The following is a 16,609-nucleotide window of genomic DNA, read 5'->3' on the forward strand; positions in this document are numbered from 1 at the left end:
CATATACATCCAAACATTTGAACTTCAGAAACCACTTGAGCCTCACTACAATACAAGCCTCTGAGGAAGCTAGGAATTATTTCCATATTAGAAACAAAACTGAGGCTCAGAAAGGTGAAGTGAGCAACCCAGTCTGGGTACTTGGAGGAGTCATGATTCTTAAGTCTCCAGATCCTGTGCTGGAAGGTATGATCCTTAGATTCCCCGACACCACTATGGGCATGGTCACCTCCATCGAGATGATGGCCAATAAAGTGTATGGTTAGCAAACACACAAGCTTTGTGGGGAGGCAAACCTGGGCTCCCATCTGGCCATCACCTGTCCAAGGAACATGTGATAAGGCTTTATGGGGAGCCTTGGCTGGCACTTGAGGGGTTGGGGGAATTTGGGGAGGCAGAGAGCCAGGGAAGGGGAGACCAGAAAAGCAAGAGGAGTGCTGGGCAATGGAGTTTGGGTAACTCAGGCAGAGGCCTTCTTAGTTTCTGCTTCCTGAAAACTGCTCACTTCCTCACACCCCTGCTGGGGTGAGGGGAGCAGCCAGGGCTGTACAAGGGACACTGTGCAGCCACTGGCACATACCCTTCCCCTTGAGACTTCCAGAAGCAAGGTAAGGAACAAGTCTTCTCCACTGCTCACATGGTGTCCTACCCAGGGATAGGCATTTTTTTAGTTCAATGTTTTAAAAGATTATTTTATTCGGTTCTTGGTTAGGGGCTTGTAAATGGGCTTTTCTTACGTTTGGGTTCTGAAAATGTTAGCATAGGTTGAGGGGAGGTAGAGCTACTTTTGAAACTAGCACCTGGCATGAGACCTGCAACTTGACAGGCAATATGGGAGCAGAAATAGGTTGTAGAGGGCTGTGGAGCTGAGCTGGGGACAGCCCAGGGTCCCGTTAGAGTGAGGAAGGAGGGATATCAGATTGAAACTTCTTGGGAAAGCATCACTTGAGATTTCTTTTTTAAAAAATACATACATGTGCATATTTTAATATATTATGTGAAATAAAGGTTAAATTCCCAATTACTCTCATCCTTATTTTCTAATGTTTCTCTCTATTTATTTATTATGTATTTATTTTTCATTGAGTTTATTGGGGTGACATTGGTTAATAAAATTATATAGGTTTCAGGTGTACAATTCTACATCATCTGTATATTGTATAATGTGTTCATCATCCCAAGTCATCTCCTTCCATCACCATTTATCCCCAATTTACCCTCTTCTACCTCGCCCCATTCCCCTTCCCTTTGTTAATCACCATACTGCTGTAGATGAGTGGATAAAAATGCTGTGGTACATTTACACAATGGAATACTACTCGTCTGTAAAACAGAAGAAAATCTTACCTTTTGCGACAGCATTAATGGACCTGGAGAGTATTATGCTAAGGGAACTAAGCCAGTCAGAGAAAGACAAGAACCGTAAGATTTCACTCATATATGGAATCTAATGAACGAAATAAACTATTAAAGTGGAAGCACTTGAGATCTCTGTAGAGGGCTGTGGTGAGCCCTCCCTCCTAGGACCCCTTCCCCTGCATTCCTGTGGGATCTCTCCCCTCCCTTCTTTACTGTCCCTTTTCTTTCCACATCACTTACACCTGAGGAGTTCCTAAGGAAGTGAGAGGAACTCTAGGCTGTGAGACAGTTTGGGAGCCTAGAGACAGGGGCATGAAGTCTCATAACTATGCCAGGGTCACCAGCCCCTACCCCCACACTTACTGGGGTGGGAGCCAGAGACACAAGCACTTCTGCTGCCCTGTGACTGAGGGCGCCAGAATTAATCCCTCCCCACAGCAGAGAGGTGACTGCAGCCCTTAAGTGAATGCTTGGCATTTCAACAGTGCCTTCGTCTTTCTTTAAAGCAATGCCACCTTAGTCCTCTCAGTTTTTGCATTCCACAGAATATCCTCAGATGAACTTAGCCTCTCTGTGCCTCAGTTTCCTTAGTATAATACGGAGTTGTGGCCTGGCTGGTGTGGCTCAGTGGTTGAGCATCAACCCATGAACCAGAAGGTCAAGGTTCAATTCCCGGTCAGGGCACAGACCCAGGTTGTGGGCTCAATTCCCATTTCGGGGTATGCAGGAGGCAGCCGATTAATGATTCTCTCTCATCATTGATATTTCTATCTCTCTCTCCTCTTCCTTTCTCTCTGAAACCAACAGAAATATACTTTAAAAAAAATGAGGTTGTAATGGGGACTAAGGAAGTCAGGATGGTGATGTGCTTGGAACAGTGCTTGGCACATGGGAAACACTTCCTACCAGTTTGCTAGTATCCTCTAGCTATGTCCCTTTAAGCAAGCCACTTTCTCTTTTTTCTGAGTCCCACTTTCTTCATCTGTAAAAATGAAGGGGCTCATGGCACTGAAGGACTTTCCAGGTGCCTGCCAGCTCTGACCCTCTAGGATGCTATATGTCTGAGGTAGGGAGAACAGAGATTATTATTCTATGAAAATACATGAGGGGGGACTGAGAACCCCCAGAAGATAAAGTGACCTGCCGAGGATCACACAGCCAGTTACCGGGCAAGCTGGGGTTAGGATCCAGGGCACCAAACATCTAGTTTCAGGCCATTGGGCTGGCCTGGCTGCAGCCTGCCAGTACTTTAACACCCAAGGAAGATTAGAAAGCATTTGGTTTGCGCAATGGTGAAAGAAACGGAGGTTCCTGCAGCCTCTAGGGCTAAGGGAAGCTTGTGTAGACCCACATAATCCAGCGTGGCCTTCCTCACTGGGCAAGGTCCCTGCTTCCTGCCCTATGCCTATTTCTTCTCCCAGAGCACTGATCCCTCTTACTTGAGGTCACTGCTTACTGGGACCTCAAGGAAGCTCTATTCATGAGCAGATGCTACACGCATGCTCGCGTGCACAAGCACACACATACACACACACACACCTTCAAGGTGACCTAGGTAGGTGAGGGGGTTGAGGCCCAGAAAAGCCCAAGGAGACCCAGTAAGCCCTGGACAGAAGCAGACTCGGGAGTGGAACTCAGGCTTTTGAGCCCCTGGCCGGTGTAGAAAGGTGCCTGACTTCGCAATCCTATGCCAGGTTCTGCCCAAGCTAATGTTGCCACAGAGAGGAGAGAAGGCTGAGGGCCTGATCTGTTCCTGTGGAGGCCCTATGGGTTGTTTAGGACACTGGAAGTTTCCAGTGGCCGAGGCTCACTGGAGGGTGGGGAAGGTGAGGGGGAAAGGAGGGGGGGAAGGGGTGTGAGGTGGGGAGGTGTGCAAACCCCTATTGGGAGATGGCAACTGACCTAAGCTAAGAGTGGAGCCAGGTTTGAGGCTTGACTTGCCAACTAGTGGCTCTGTGAATTTGAACAAGAGCCTTGGCCTCCCTGAGCCTGTTTCCCCATCTATAAATTGGAGATGATGATGGCTCCTGTCCACTTAGGGTTTTAGCGTGAGGCTCCATGAAGATATTAGCTCCCACTGGTGAGCTCCTATTGTGGGTTGGGCACTGTGCCCAACACTTTACCTGCATCATCACATTCAGTCCTGACTAACAGTACTGAAATGTAGGCAGAGTATCCCATCCGGTGTGGAAACAGGGCTCACTGAGACCAAGACGCTGGCTTTCAAGTCTCACAGATAAGTAATTAGTGGCGCTAATGATACCATTGTAATTAAGTAGTTATATTAACAACAGGAAAGGAGCAAATGGAAGGCTATACATTATAGGCATGCTCCCTGCAAAATATTGGGGGAAGGGACTGGACAAAGGGAAGACAGATACATGCCCAGTAAAATTGGGATGACTAGGGAAGGTACTTGACTGTCAAGCACACCTGGGGACAGAGATGGTTGGCCAGAATGGGCAAGGCCACTGTAAGCCCTCAGAGATTTGGGATACTTAATTCCCTGAACAAAGAAGCTTGCTCTCTTGCGCTCTTGGGCACTCTTAGTTCCTCTTAGCACACTTGGCTCATGGCTCACACTTGGCTTCCTGGCACTGTCCCATGTGGTCCACACACACAATGGACTAATGGACTGCAACTAGCCTGATGCTGCACTAGACCTGTCTCCAACATGGAAAGGAAACTCTGGTCACTGGCTTTCCTTCTAGCTTTACTGAAACCCCATCTACACTTCTATGACTGGGCTAAGGGAAATGGGACTTTGGAAACACGAGGATTTAATTCCACGCAAATAAAAATCATTCATTCTCCCATGTGAATCTCAGAACATTTCTTTTCTCAATATGTAAGAAGTCCACCCCCAGCAGCACCCAGTGGGGAAGAGGAGCCCCTCACTTCACCTGATATCACTAGGATTGGAACTCTGATCTGACTCTGTTGGACTTTTTCCCTCACGATGCCATGGAAGAGCCTAATTTCCACCCACAGCAACTCCAGACTTCCCCCTTTCACCGAAAGTCATTTCCTTTGTTAGTATAATTATTATCGGTTAGCATGGCCTGGAGGCCAACTCATAACCAGTTTATTAAATTTCCTTAATTTTAGACCTCACTGCAGAATGGAAGTCTCCCTTTGGGCCCTAGGCAAGAGTGCAAGGGCTGAGTTGAAGGGCTTCATCTGAGACAGGTTTCAGCAAACTGTGTTCCAACACCTGTTTTTCTAAATAAAGTTTTGTTGGAACACAGCCACACCCATTCACTTACTCTTTGTCGATGGCTGCTTTTGCACGACAACGGCTGACTCGAGTAGTTGGCACAGAGACCAAATGATCCACAAAGTAAAAAAACAAAAAAACAAAACAAAAACCATACTATCTGGCCTCTTACAGGAAAAGTTTGCTGACCCCTGATTTTCAACATTCAAGGAAATGTTCTGGATGCAGCTCCAGCCTTTGGCTGAAGTTCAAGGTAGCAGCAAGGGAAGTCCCTTGCCAGGCTCCCTTTCTGAGCACTGGCCAGTAGGAAAAGAAAATGGACTTTTTCAAAGGAACCCTGGAGAGGCCTTCCATTTGGGGGGTTCCAGAGAAATGCTGGCTGAGTCAGCAGCCCCTTCTAGGGCCGGGAGCAGAAAGCAGTAAGTCCTTTGCTGCCATGCACGTTGCCATTCTTGTTGCCATTTAGCTGGCAGAGGCTCACTCTATCAGAAAGAAACTCTGGATTAAGAAATTTCGGTTAAATAACCTTTAGGCCTGAAAAATAGAATTATATAAGCATCTCAGAAAAGCCACTCAGGCCAGGTCCCACAGTTCCCTCTGTGACAGAGAAGCCCAGCCCCATTTGGGGATACCAAATCAGCCAGGGCCTGTGGGAGAATCTGAAGTGCTAGGCTTCAAAGTGGCTAGGACTCGTTTTCCACCACACCCGGGGCCTGAAAAGCTGTGTGTGGTCTCAGTCTGTTTGCCTCCCTAATCTCTGTAATTTCTAAGGCTGCCTAATTTCCTAATGGATTTGAAGCATCATTGCTTTTAGGTTCTCTGCCCCCTCAACCTCTAGGTCCAGGACGTATGGTCCAGAAACAGTTATGTGAGCTCCTTTTATTTTCTCTGCATTTACTTTTTAAAAAATATATTTTTATTGATTTCAGAGAGGAAGGGAAAGGAAGAGAGAGACAGAAATATCAGTGATGAGGGAGAATCATTGATCGCTGCCTCCTGCACGCCTCACACTGGGGATTGAGCCCGCAACCCGGGCATGTGCCCTGACCTGGAATCGAATGGTGACCCTCCTGGTACATAGATCCACACTCAACCACTGAGCCACAGCAGCCGGGCTCCTCTGCAAACCCCTATTCATTCTATTGTATTTATTTGGACAAGTCAAGATATTGCCAAAGGGTGGCGATCCCTATGTTCTGCCTTCTTTTGGTGTGACACCAGTTTTCTTTCCCCTCACCCTCTGCCCCAAGGAGCTCAGACTTCCAGTCACCCACTAGCATCCAGTTGATTACATGTGCCCGAGGACACTGGTGGCTTCTCCCCATCATGTCCCCATCTCCACTGCCCAGCATCCTCCTGCCAACTTAACCAGATTCAATTGGGCCTTCGGGAGCCAGTGTTAGTTGGTCAGCTTCCATTAGCCTTTCTCTGATCCCACCAGCCATCCATTTCTCTTGCACCTACGGAAAATACCAAACATGCTTTGTACTTAACTCTGCTCTCTAATTAGGGGACCTCCTATAGTACCATAGGAAGAGTGCATTCTAGAATTCGAGGTCCAGATTTTAGATCCACTTACTGGCTGGGAGCCTTTGGGCAAGTCACTTCACCTTTCTGAGCCTGTTTTCTCATTTGTAAAATGGGTATCATGGTCTTTGTTGCCCAATTGTTAGGATGATAAAATGAATTGATTTTTTTTGTGTGTGTTGTTGTTGTTTTCAGTTCCACTGGGTTAAAGTCAGGGTGTCAACAGGGCTGGTTCCCTCTGGAGGCTCTGAGGGGAAAATAATTTCCTTGCCCTTTTCAGCTTCTAGTGGCCTTGACTTGCAAACCCTTCACCATCTTTAGAGTGCATCACTTCAATCTCTGTTTCCATGGTCACACCCGAGTTGATGTTTGTTTGTTTTTTTAAGCACTAAACTGTTAAAGGGCTACACATATATGGGTCAGTAGTAAGTTGTCCTGCCCTGTCACCTCCCCCTTCCTCTTGGTTTCATGTGAAACTAGAGCTTTGGGGGTGATTGGGAGATAACAGATGAATCAGCATAAAGCCAGCCCACCCAAAACCTCCTTGCCTAAAACCAATGACTCTGACAACCAGTTTGCCTAAAAGTCAAAGTAGTAATTTTGAAAGAAGTCACTTTGTACCAATTTTCTTAAGAGGCACTTCCACCATAATGTCATATTTTTAAATCTCTCTGTCACAATCCGCAGCATTTTGTCGATGATGAGATCGTTTTGTATGCTGGTGGATGGCTTTTTCTATTTTATCTTCTATTGAGCACTGTTATGACTTTTTAGCAAGTTTGCTGAAAACCTTCTCTTAAAATTGTATATTTCTACTACTAAATACTTGTCAAATCTACAGCATTTCCCACAAGATGTATTGAGTGCATTTTTTTTTTATCACTCCCGGCTCTTCCTTGCTGGGTTTGACTGCATCCTACATGTCTGTTTGCACCTAAGGAGTTGATTAACTGAATTAGCATGTACCCAATGTTCCTTTGTGTTCTTCGAGGTATTGGCATTTTGGTAACAAGCATGAAGAAGTGAGACAGATGGGGCAGAATTGGACTGCTTGCATCTTCTTTTTCATGCTATCTCATTCATCAAGCACCTCTACTTTGTGAAACATAAAATGATACATACAAAGTCATTACCAAATGTATTTATTGCAGGAAACATAACATTTTTCAAGACAGGCAAACTGGCTAAAAGGTCCCAAAAGTGTTCAAAAAGTAGAAGACACCCACCAAAGATACAAAACAACTTTTAGTAGAAATCCCACCTTTAACCAGGATGTTCTTAAATACAATTGCTTTCTAAAAATCCTTTTTGATGACACTGCAAAAAAAATTGGGACACCCAAACTGATGCCAAAACACTTCAAAGTGGACTGAATTTTATGTGAACTGGCCGTTAAGCCTAGAGATTCCTTTTGTGAGTTTGTGGCAAATTGGTTTGTGGCCATTTGACCTGGAACCGATTTGGGATGCAAGCGTACTGCCTTGCATGTGCAACATGTGGGCCTGGGGACAACCATGGACCTCAGGGGACAGTAAGGGCTCTCCTGAACATGACCTCCACGAGTAAGGGCAAATTATCATCTTTAACTCTTTATTATAAAGACATATTTACATAGAACAATCTTTACAAACACAGTGAACACAACTATGGGAAGGGGACAATTTCTTAATGAAAAGGGCCTTAATATCTTTGTATAAATTAGTATAAGAATCATACACAACCACTTTAAATAAGACAGGCCCCCAGCCCCTCACTGCCCTCCACTGCCATGTCCCGCCTTCCTCCCTTCCCCATGGGGCTAGGCAGCTGATGAGTCAGGAGATACAGAGAGGAAGAGGGCGAAGAAGGCCCAGCCCCTGGTGGGGGAATCAGTGGCAGAAGAGGTTTTCTGGACACTGGCCAGCCCCTACTCTGAGTCTGAGGGGTGTGGGGGGAGGCAAGTGCCCAGGTGGGCTCCCAGGGTGGGCCTTAAAGCAGCAGCAGCAGTAGCATTAGCAGCAGCAGAGGTAAGGGTGAGAGGCGGGTAGGCAACATAAGGGTTATTGTGGGAGTCAGGGCCCCTGAGTCCCAAACATACATATGTGGCTGTCAGGCTCTTGTCTCCCCTTTTCTTCACTCCTGGGAGGCCTCTGAGAAGGAAGCCTGCTCAGACCTATACTTCCTCCCATCCTTCCTTCTCTCCTTCACCTCTTCCTTCCCTTCTTTCTTCTCTCCCTCCCCCTCCCACAAAGGGAAGGCCACTGGGAAAGAAAGTCCAGTCAACATGAAAGGAAGGCTATTGAGTCCAATTACTCAAGGCCAACTCCAAGCTCCTGAAAACCAGTGCTGGGGTTGGACTGTTAATCTCAGTGCCTGAGCTGCCTCTATGAAAACATCGGGGGTCTGGGAGTGCTGACGGAATGGGGTCAGCTGGCCAGTTAAGGAATTTTTCAGCCCAGGTTGGGGAATGAAGCAGCAGAGGCAGGCCAGGAAGGCTGGAGCAGCTCTGTCCCCACACCACCGCCACCATACCACTGCCACCGTGGGGCAGTTCACAGTCCACTATCCTCTCCCCTCCCAGCCGGCCCCAGCCCCAACCCCAAGAAAAGGCACTTAATACATTTTGAAAAGACATCAACAGGGAAGAGGACATCATCAAGTGGGACTTGGGAGACCTAGGTCCTCATTCTGGCTATGCAGTGACCCTCAGTGGGTCACTGTCCCTCTCTAGGCCCCTGTCTTTGCAGGAGTTTGCATAAGGAGGCAGAGCTTAGTGATCTGCAAGATTCCTTTTGACTCTGATATTCTGTGATTCTTGGCAAAAACATGTCTGCTTGGCTTTTGCTCCTGGGAGAGTATGGAGCCACCTCAGGCCCATCGCCCTCCCTTCCTGAGCTAGAGCTTGAACTTACTGGTGAGGGGTGGGTAGAGGAAGTTAGGGAGCAGTGAGTTGGGGGAGTGTTAGAAGACACAGATGAGAGAAGTGACAGAGCGCTGTGTGTCCCTCTCCTTTGCCTCTTGAGAAAGCAGCCATAAAGCTATTCCTCCTCTTCTCCAATGCTACACCCCTCCCCTTCACCAGAGCACCAACCCCGCCCCCCCCCCACACACATACTCCAATGCCCCCAAGGCACCCTGTCTACATGCCAAAGCTCCTGGCCTCTAACTAGAGTCTCTCATTGCTCATCTCTTTACTTCCCTCTGGAGGCCTGCTAAAGGTCCAACTGGCGTGAAAACCTGGGATCTGCTGGAGCCCATTGAAGAAGGGAGTGTTTCCATGCAGCCCCCAGGGCAAACCTGAGGAAGGGAGGGCTGCATGGAGGTTGGGGTATTAGGTAGGAGAGGTGGATACTAAAGCAGGACGAGATCCAGGAAAAGGACGGCCTTCCAGTGCTGGGTCTCCAAAGTCAGTCCAGAGAAGGGCCACGTCATTCAGGGAGGCTGGTGGGTGAGAAGAGCTGGGACCATCAGCAGCTAGGACGTGTGCAAGATGAGAGGCGAATGGATATAAGGGCTCCAGAGAAGCAGACCAATCTATGGAGTAGAGAGAAGTGCAGGGGGGGAAGTACTTGAGGGCCCCTTCAGTCCTAAAGAAACAAAAAATGACCAGAGAAAAATCACTGACATGTTTCTGTCAAAGGGATCACCTGGGGAAAGGAGAAGAGACAGCCTTCGTTCTGCCCCCTCCTCACAACCCTAAACATAAAGCCCAAAGCCTCTGAGTCGGTGCCACCTTATCCTGCTACAGGGAAAGAGACAACAGGCCAGGCCTCAGAAACAGACTTAGGCACTGCTCTCTCTGCTGTCACCTTTGATTTTCTCTCCTTCCCTGGGCAACTCTTCTAACTCTCTGCCTGCTGCCCCCAAGGCTCTCTGCCCCCTCCCTCCTCCAGCTCTCTGGTGAGGATCCACAGCTCATCAAGATCCCTTAGGACTTCTAGAACTCTCCAACTAGGTCAGCCTACCCAACCCCAGGGTGGAGGGGAGCCAACACCCAACTCCTGGGAAGCCAGGAGATTGGCTCCCAAGTGACAAGCCCCTCTCTGGGCCTTGGTCTCCTCTCCTGCAAAATGAGGGGGTGAGATGGGTGCCCTGTAAGTCCCGTTGTGTGTGATGCCAGGATTTCTTGGGGCGGGTGTCTGACCAGTGATGAGCACAGGGTCACCCAGCTTCCAGGCTGATCCTCCCCCAGCCCTCCCACACCACCCACTGACCAGAGGCTCAAGTACCTGCTTCAGAAAGGCATGGGGCCCTTATGAGAGAGGCGTGGCCGCTGGCGGCGGAATTTTCTCCGACCTCCCTGCCAGGGCCCTGGTCCATTCCTGGACCCTCTGGGCTGCACCAGGTGGTGAATATTGCCTTCCTCCAGCCCCTTCCCGGCAGAAGGCTGTGGCAGGGGCCCTGCAAGAAGGAGAAAGCCTGTTAGCAGGAAGGCTGGTTCAAATAAGCAGAGGACCGCAGACCACAGGCCTGTGGCAGGGGACAATCTTTCCATGAGGCGGCATTCCTCAAAGCTTTTCTTTGTTTTTGTCTTCTATCTTGATGAACAATTTGCAATTTTTACACTGTCCTGGGGGAAATGGAACCTACCTCACATCTTGACAGTTATGGAACTGAGTTTATGTCCTTTTGACAGTCCTGTCATGTTTTTGGCAGGCACAAACTTGTTCTTTGTTGAGATCATAATTGGGGGTACAGTTGGGGACACTGTGCCTGTACTTGGCTGGGGCACAGCAGGCAATAAAACCCCCTGGCAACTGATACACTAGAGACATTTCAAGCACACGACACATCAGTGAAATGAATGCCGCCGCCACCACGTACCCATCACCCAGATGCAAGAGGGAGTCACGTATGCCTTTGTTATCCCTTTTCTTTTTTTTTCTTTGCTGAAGTACTTTAAAGCCAAATCTGGAACATCATGTCATTGTACTCCTAGGTCCTTTGCTATGCGATGCCCCACTTTTTTTTTTTTAATCCTCACCTGAGGATATTTTTCCATTGGCTTTTAGAGAGAGTGGAAGGGAGAGAGAGACAAAGAGGGAAACATTGATGTGAGAGAGACACATCCCAACCAGGGCTGGGGATCAAGCCTGAAACCTAGGTGCATGCCCTTGACCAGAATTGAACCCGGGACCCTTTAGTCTCCAGGCTGACACTCTTTCTACTGAGCCAAACCACCTAGGGCTGAGATGGCCCACTTTTGAGTACTGGAGATCTCATACCTCACCCCTGGCATCTTACCAGTGTTTAAGCATCTCCTGGGCTCACATCTCCTGTGGCCACCCTGTGGGAATGGCTGGGGGAGGGGAAGTCCTCTGACTCTTATGTGTGCCTTATGCTGGTTCTACTCAGCCTGTGACCAGATTTAGAGACCAATAAATATTACATGAATAAATGAATGAATGAATGAATGAACAAATGAGTGAATGGCCACCTGAAGCAGCAAGTCTGTGCATGAGGAGGGGACTGAGCTGCTGCAGTCGGCACCTCCCCTCCAGATGCCCTATCTCCTTTCATATCACATGCCAATCCTCTACCTGATGCAAATTCCTGCCATTTCAATCCCAGTTGGCTTCTCTTCTGCTCTCTTAGACCCTCCTCTGCATCTGTCCACATTTGGCTTAGAGTAGAAGCCTTCTGATGCCAGACCAAGCCCTGGCAGTAGACTTCAAGTGGTGCTGGGTGTTCCTGGTTTCCATGAAGTAGAAGGCACATGGGCCCGTTCTCATAGAGACTGCAGTCTAACCAAGGAAGGCTGGAAATGGCAGAGCAGGGAGATGAGATGGTGCTGGCAGGGTGCTCATGCAATGCCTAGAAGGGGGCTAGCCTGCAGAAATATGGCTTCTGAAGCAGTGATCAGAAATCCCAGCCTCTTTTCCCCAACATCATTGGATTTACCTTTAGCTATATCTCTCTCCCTGGAGCCCAGTTCCACCCATCTAAGAATCCCTACCACTAGTTTACAGTTTCCATATAACCCTCCACCTCATTGGATGCCCCTGGCCATTCCTCCTTTCCCTCCTCCCTGCCTCCAGGATCCTTCCTTGGTTCCTTGATCCTTCCTTGGTTCCTTGGCTCTTGTGATTCCTCCTCCACTTGCACACAATTTCCAATTGTTGATCCTCCTCTTGGGTTGAAAGTAGGTAAGTTTGTTCTTAGGGCCCTCCCTGCCCAGGCTCTTGGGGCCCGCTGCTTGCTCTCTCTCTCTCTCTCCTCTCTCTCTCTCCACACACACACACACACACACACACACACACACACACACACACATACAATCTAGTCCTCCACAACACTCCCCTCCACACACACACCGGGAGAAAAGTCACAGGCCCATTACAACCCTGCTGTTTAACAGCCACACTTCTATGCTTCTGGTTGGGGTGGGTTAATATGTCAACTCCTCCCCTAAACGCATCACCTAATGAGAATTAAAATACAAATTAGACTTCCTCTTTAAGGCAGTAGGCATGGACAGGGGCCAGGAGGTCGCTTCCAACTGTCATAGAGCTATCTACCCTCTTAGCTACACTGGCAAAGGGTCTGGGCCAGGGGAGCAGGGAGGGGAGAAGGACCTTCACTAAGTCCCCTACTGGAGCTGCTTCAGCTTCTTCCCTGTGCTTTGGGGTCCCCTCCAGGCTCTCCTTGCGCACTGAGGCTGATGAGAATAATGTTGATGAGGATGCAGTGCCACAGAAATACTCAGGGCAGGAAGGACTGTGCTGAGAGTGTGGCCAGGCACAGGGAAAGACCCTAGGAGCTTTGACAATGTAAGCGAGACCTTGGTTCTTGCATCCCTGCTAACTACTGGGGGTGGAGTGGGCATGGGGCAATGGCACAGGCTATGGCCCAGGGGTACAGTAGGCATGGAGAAGAGAGGCATGGTGCCTGGATTAGGGAGTGCGTCATCTCCAAATGCTCAGCACCCAGGACTGTGAGTGTTAGTGGGAGGGTAGGGGTGATGGGTCCTAAGGAGAGAGGGTGGCAGAGAAACAGGATGGGAAAAAAGGATGGTGCTTCAGACTCTGGCCAGGGAGAAGTCTAGACTCTAAGCCTGCAGGAACTCCCTGAGCTGACTGAGCACTCAGCCAGGCCCTGGAGATCAGCCACTCAGAAGCCCCTGGCATTTTGCATCCCATCGGGTGGGGTGGCTCACTGTCCTTGTAACCAGAAGTCTGCAGCTCCTCCCGCACCCTGATCCCATCACCACCTGTTTCCTACTTTTGATTCTGAGTCTGGCTCACCCTAAGATAAGCGGACACCTGAAACCCAGGCTTTATCCTGTCCAAAGGGATTTTTAAAGGCTGTTAATTCTCATCATTGCAGAGGTCCTGGTTATACAAAAGAATTCCCCTTTAAAAATGGGGGCCTTTCTCAGTGCACTTGGTCTCTTCCAACTCATTTGCTACTTACCAGGAGGCTGGAGCAATCCTCCAAAGAATCTCCAGGCTAGAGGCACTCGAGCCATCGCTCTCCAAAGTGCCACCAGCAATGAAGCCCCAGCATCTCTGCGCTGAGAACCACAGTCAGCAATGAACAGGGTTTGATTTTCCAGCAGCCTGAAATCCAGGCCTGCCAATGCACAATGAGGTATGTGTGGCTTTCAGGAACACCAGCCTCACCAGGAATGATGCACCTGTTTTTCCTCTTGTCATTTAGCCTATCTTGTGATGGCTTTAAAAGCCTACATGGGTGCTCTTGTGGGGACCCTGCTAGCTATGTCCCCTCCACTACTCAGGGTCCTGCATGTGTCCCCAGGATGAAGCCTACTTCGTTTGCCCAACCCCCATCCCAGTGCCCTGAGTGATCTTCTCATGCCAGCTTTGCCACCCTTGGACATCTTACGCTCTGGCAGCCTGGCCTTCCACTTGCGTTAGTCGTGTGCCACTAAGAGGCCTGACTCAGGTTACATGGATGCTTAGCACATAGGAACTGGGGATGGAGCCGTGATTGCCCCCCCCCCTAAGTGGGAGGGGTACAGCAGGCTGTTCTCATACTATCACTGTGACTGCAGGCGTTGAGCTAGGCCTGGAAAGGGGGAGGAGAAGGAGAAGGAGAGAAAGAAAGGTACTCAGACAGAGAACAAGGAACACTTGGCCCTGGCCCAGCAGCTCTCAGACTCAGAAGAGCAAAGTGTATCCCAGGTCAGGAGGCAGTGGAGGAGTATGTGTGTACTGGGTGGAGGGGTGGGGGGCATTCCAACTCAGGACAGAGTGTATTGTGGAGAAAGTAAGGTTTTCAGGCCTGGGACTTTGCCTGAGGACTCTGGATGGGGAAAGCAGACAAGTCTTGGCCACGGGAAAGGAGGTTCTGGGGTTCCTGTTTCTGACCCAGGACAGAAAGCAGGAGGAACAAGACATGGGTACCTAGATCCTTGGCTGGTTGCCACCTGTATGGAGGTGCCCATCCTTGGCTCCAGGAGAGGTTATGGGGTGGAGAAGGCAATGAACGCCCTGGGAGTTTGCTGTGCTAGGCTTAAGCAAAAGGTGAAAGCAATGAATTGACCCAAATCAGGATAGATAAAAGATAGATAGCCTAATGAAGAAGAGTGAATTCAAGCAAGAAGTGACAGGGTCTGGGCCAGATGTAGTGTCCCCTCCCTCTGAAACCAGCTCTCCCCTTTACCAGTACTGCCCTAACAGCTGGATCCCAAAAGGGCACTAGTGGTAGTCAGTTGGCCAAGGGTCTCCCCATAGCTTCTGGGGAAGCACCAGCTACGCAGATCAGGCAAACCCAGCTTCCCCTGGAACACCCTCTCTGCAGCCATTCTTTCTTCCCCGAAGGCATCACCTTGGACTATTTAGCAGTAGTGGTGTCAGGTGGGTGTCTTGTCTTGCCAACTACACTGGATGGTAGGCTCATAGAGGAGGCCCAGGTGGTGTCTTTCATTCATATATTTTGCTCTCTTCCTGCCATTGACTGCCTGACAGGAGTTTCTAAGGAAAAAGCCTGCTCCCTTCGTATCAAGGAGGTGGCTGACCCAGAGCTCCGGCCCTGAGAGGAAGACCACTGGACAGCTAGCTGAAGGCAGGCGATGCCAGACCCAACCAACGTGCCTTTCTGAGGAGCCAGGCAGTGCTCCAGGGCCAGGGCAGTGTCATAAGACAAGAGCAGAGAAAGGAGGGGACCTACGAAGAGAGAGAGCTAGAGCCCCATCGGGCCCCTCAGAGGTTCCTGGGCTGCAGGCCATTGTCCTGCTCCGGAGGGTCTGGGACCAAGTGCTCTTCCTGGAGGAAACTTGCTGCCCTGTCTTCTGTCCCCCTCTGCTCCCACCTCCTGTGACTCCCTCCAGTCCTAGCACAGGCTTTAATCCACCCGGTCTTGGCCTTTCTTTCTGTGGTGCCGGGCAGGGAGCAGCAGTGACAGCCAGATCACAGGACTGTGGCAGCTGGAGGTGGGAGCTGGCAGCCTCAGGACACACTGACACACAGAGGACAGGCAGCCTGGGGTGGGACTGCTAGGGCTCAGGGAGGGCAAGGGAGCGCCAGTGCCAAGTGTGCCAGGCTGGGCATGTGGTGCAGGTGGGGGTAAAAGGACTCCCCCTCCCTGAGCTGCGTGGAGGCATCACGTTAGGCACTGTTTCCCGGTTTGGCGCCAGGAGACAGGGCACTAAGGTGAAGCATGCCTGTACCTGGGGCAAAGGGGAGGCTGAGCCAGGATATCGAAGAACAGAGTCTGTGGACCTCCTGCGCAGGAGCAGAAGAGACCAGACAGGACATTGGAGTAAGTGTGGAGAGGACCAGCTTGGCCAAGGGGAGGCTGCCTCTGCCCACATGCAGCTGAAGGAGCAACAGCTGGGCTCCACTCCCCCGCAGCTCCGCTCCTGCCTATGCAACAAGTGTCACGTCTGCATCTTGGCACATCATCTCCAGTATCTTGCCCCCTAGGACCAGACCAGGCGGCGGTTCCAAACCTCCAGGGTCTAGAAAACTTTGAAGGAGGGAGCCCAGCCCACCGGGCTCAGGTCAGTTCACTTCATTGACCCACGAGGGGAGAGGGACGTGCCCCCCGCCACCCTCCACCACGTGGGATGTGGAGCGCGGGACCCGGGGAGCACGCCAGAGGCCCTGAGCTTCTCGGACTGTGAGGGGCAGCCTGGAGGGGCAAGGCGATGGGTCCCTGCCCTGGGCGCCCTGTCAGTCTGCGGGCGCGGGCTCCGGGAGGCGGAGAGCGCGGCATAGGCAGCGGGAGAGCAGGAGGGAAGCGCGGGCTACGGGAGGCACGCACTCACCTCCACACACCGCGGTCAGGGAGAGCCAGAGCAGCAGGAGCGCCTGCACGCACAGTCGCAGATTCATGCTGCTCCTCCGGCCTGGCCAGGAGGCTGGGAGGCGGAGAAGTCGGGCGTCCGCAGGCCAAGAAAGGCACTCGCCCGGGCTCCTGCGGGCTGGTGGGCGCGGAGCTCGCGGGGTTCCCGGGCCGCGCCTCAGGCTGGCCGGCCGTGCGCGCTTGCCGCCTGCCCTCTCCTGCAGCCTCTCCCTCCCTGGAGCGGGCAGCGCCGCCAAGCTGGCTTCAGAGGCTCCGGGA

The 16,609-nt window shown here is 50.6% G+C and overlaps 1 protein-coding gene across 2 annotated transcripts; it reads right to left on the reverse strand.

Moving 5' to 3' along the window:
- Positions 1 to 10,316: 10,316 nt before the first annotated feature.
- Positions 10,317 to 16,380, reverse strand: APLN (apelin; the record flags this gene model as incomplete). 2 transcript variants are annotated; one of them, XM_081081144.1, is made up of 2 exons in its annotated part: positions 10,317 to 10,483; positions 16,314 to 16,380. In XM_081081144.1, the coding sequence occupies 2 exons, from the start codon at positions 16,378 to 16,380 to the stop codon at positions 10,317 to 10,319; spliced, it is 234 nt and encodes a 77-aa protein (XP_080937270.1). The 2 variants fall into 2 exon arrangements, with proteins under 2 accessions (XP_080937270.1, XP_080937269.1); XM_081081143.1 differs by having other exon boundaries at positions 10,317 to 10,469; positions 16,297 to 16,380.
- Between the last annotated feature and the right edge of the window lie 229 nt (positions 16,381 to 16,609).

This window comes from Myotis nattereri (assembly GCF_964212035.1).
Source record: "Myotis nattereri genome assembly, chromosome: X".
NCBI classification, from domain to species: domain Eukaryota; kingdom Metazoa; phylum Chordata; class Mammalia; order Chiroptera; family Vespertilionidae; genus Myotis; species Myotis nattereri.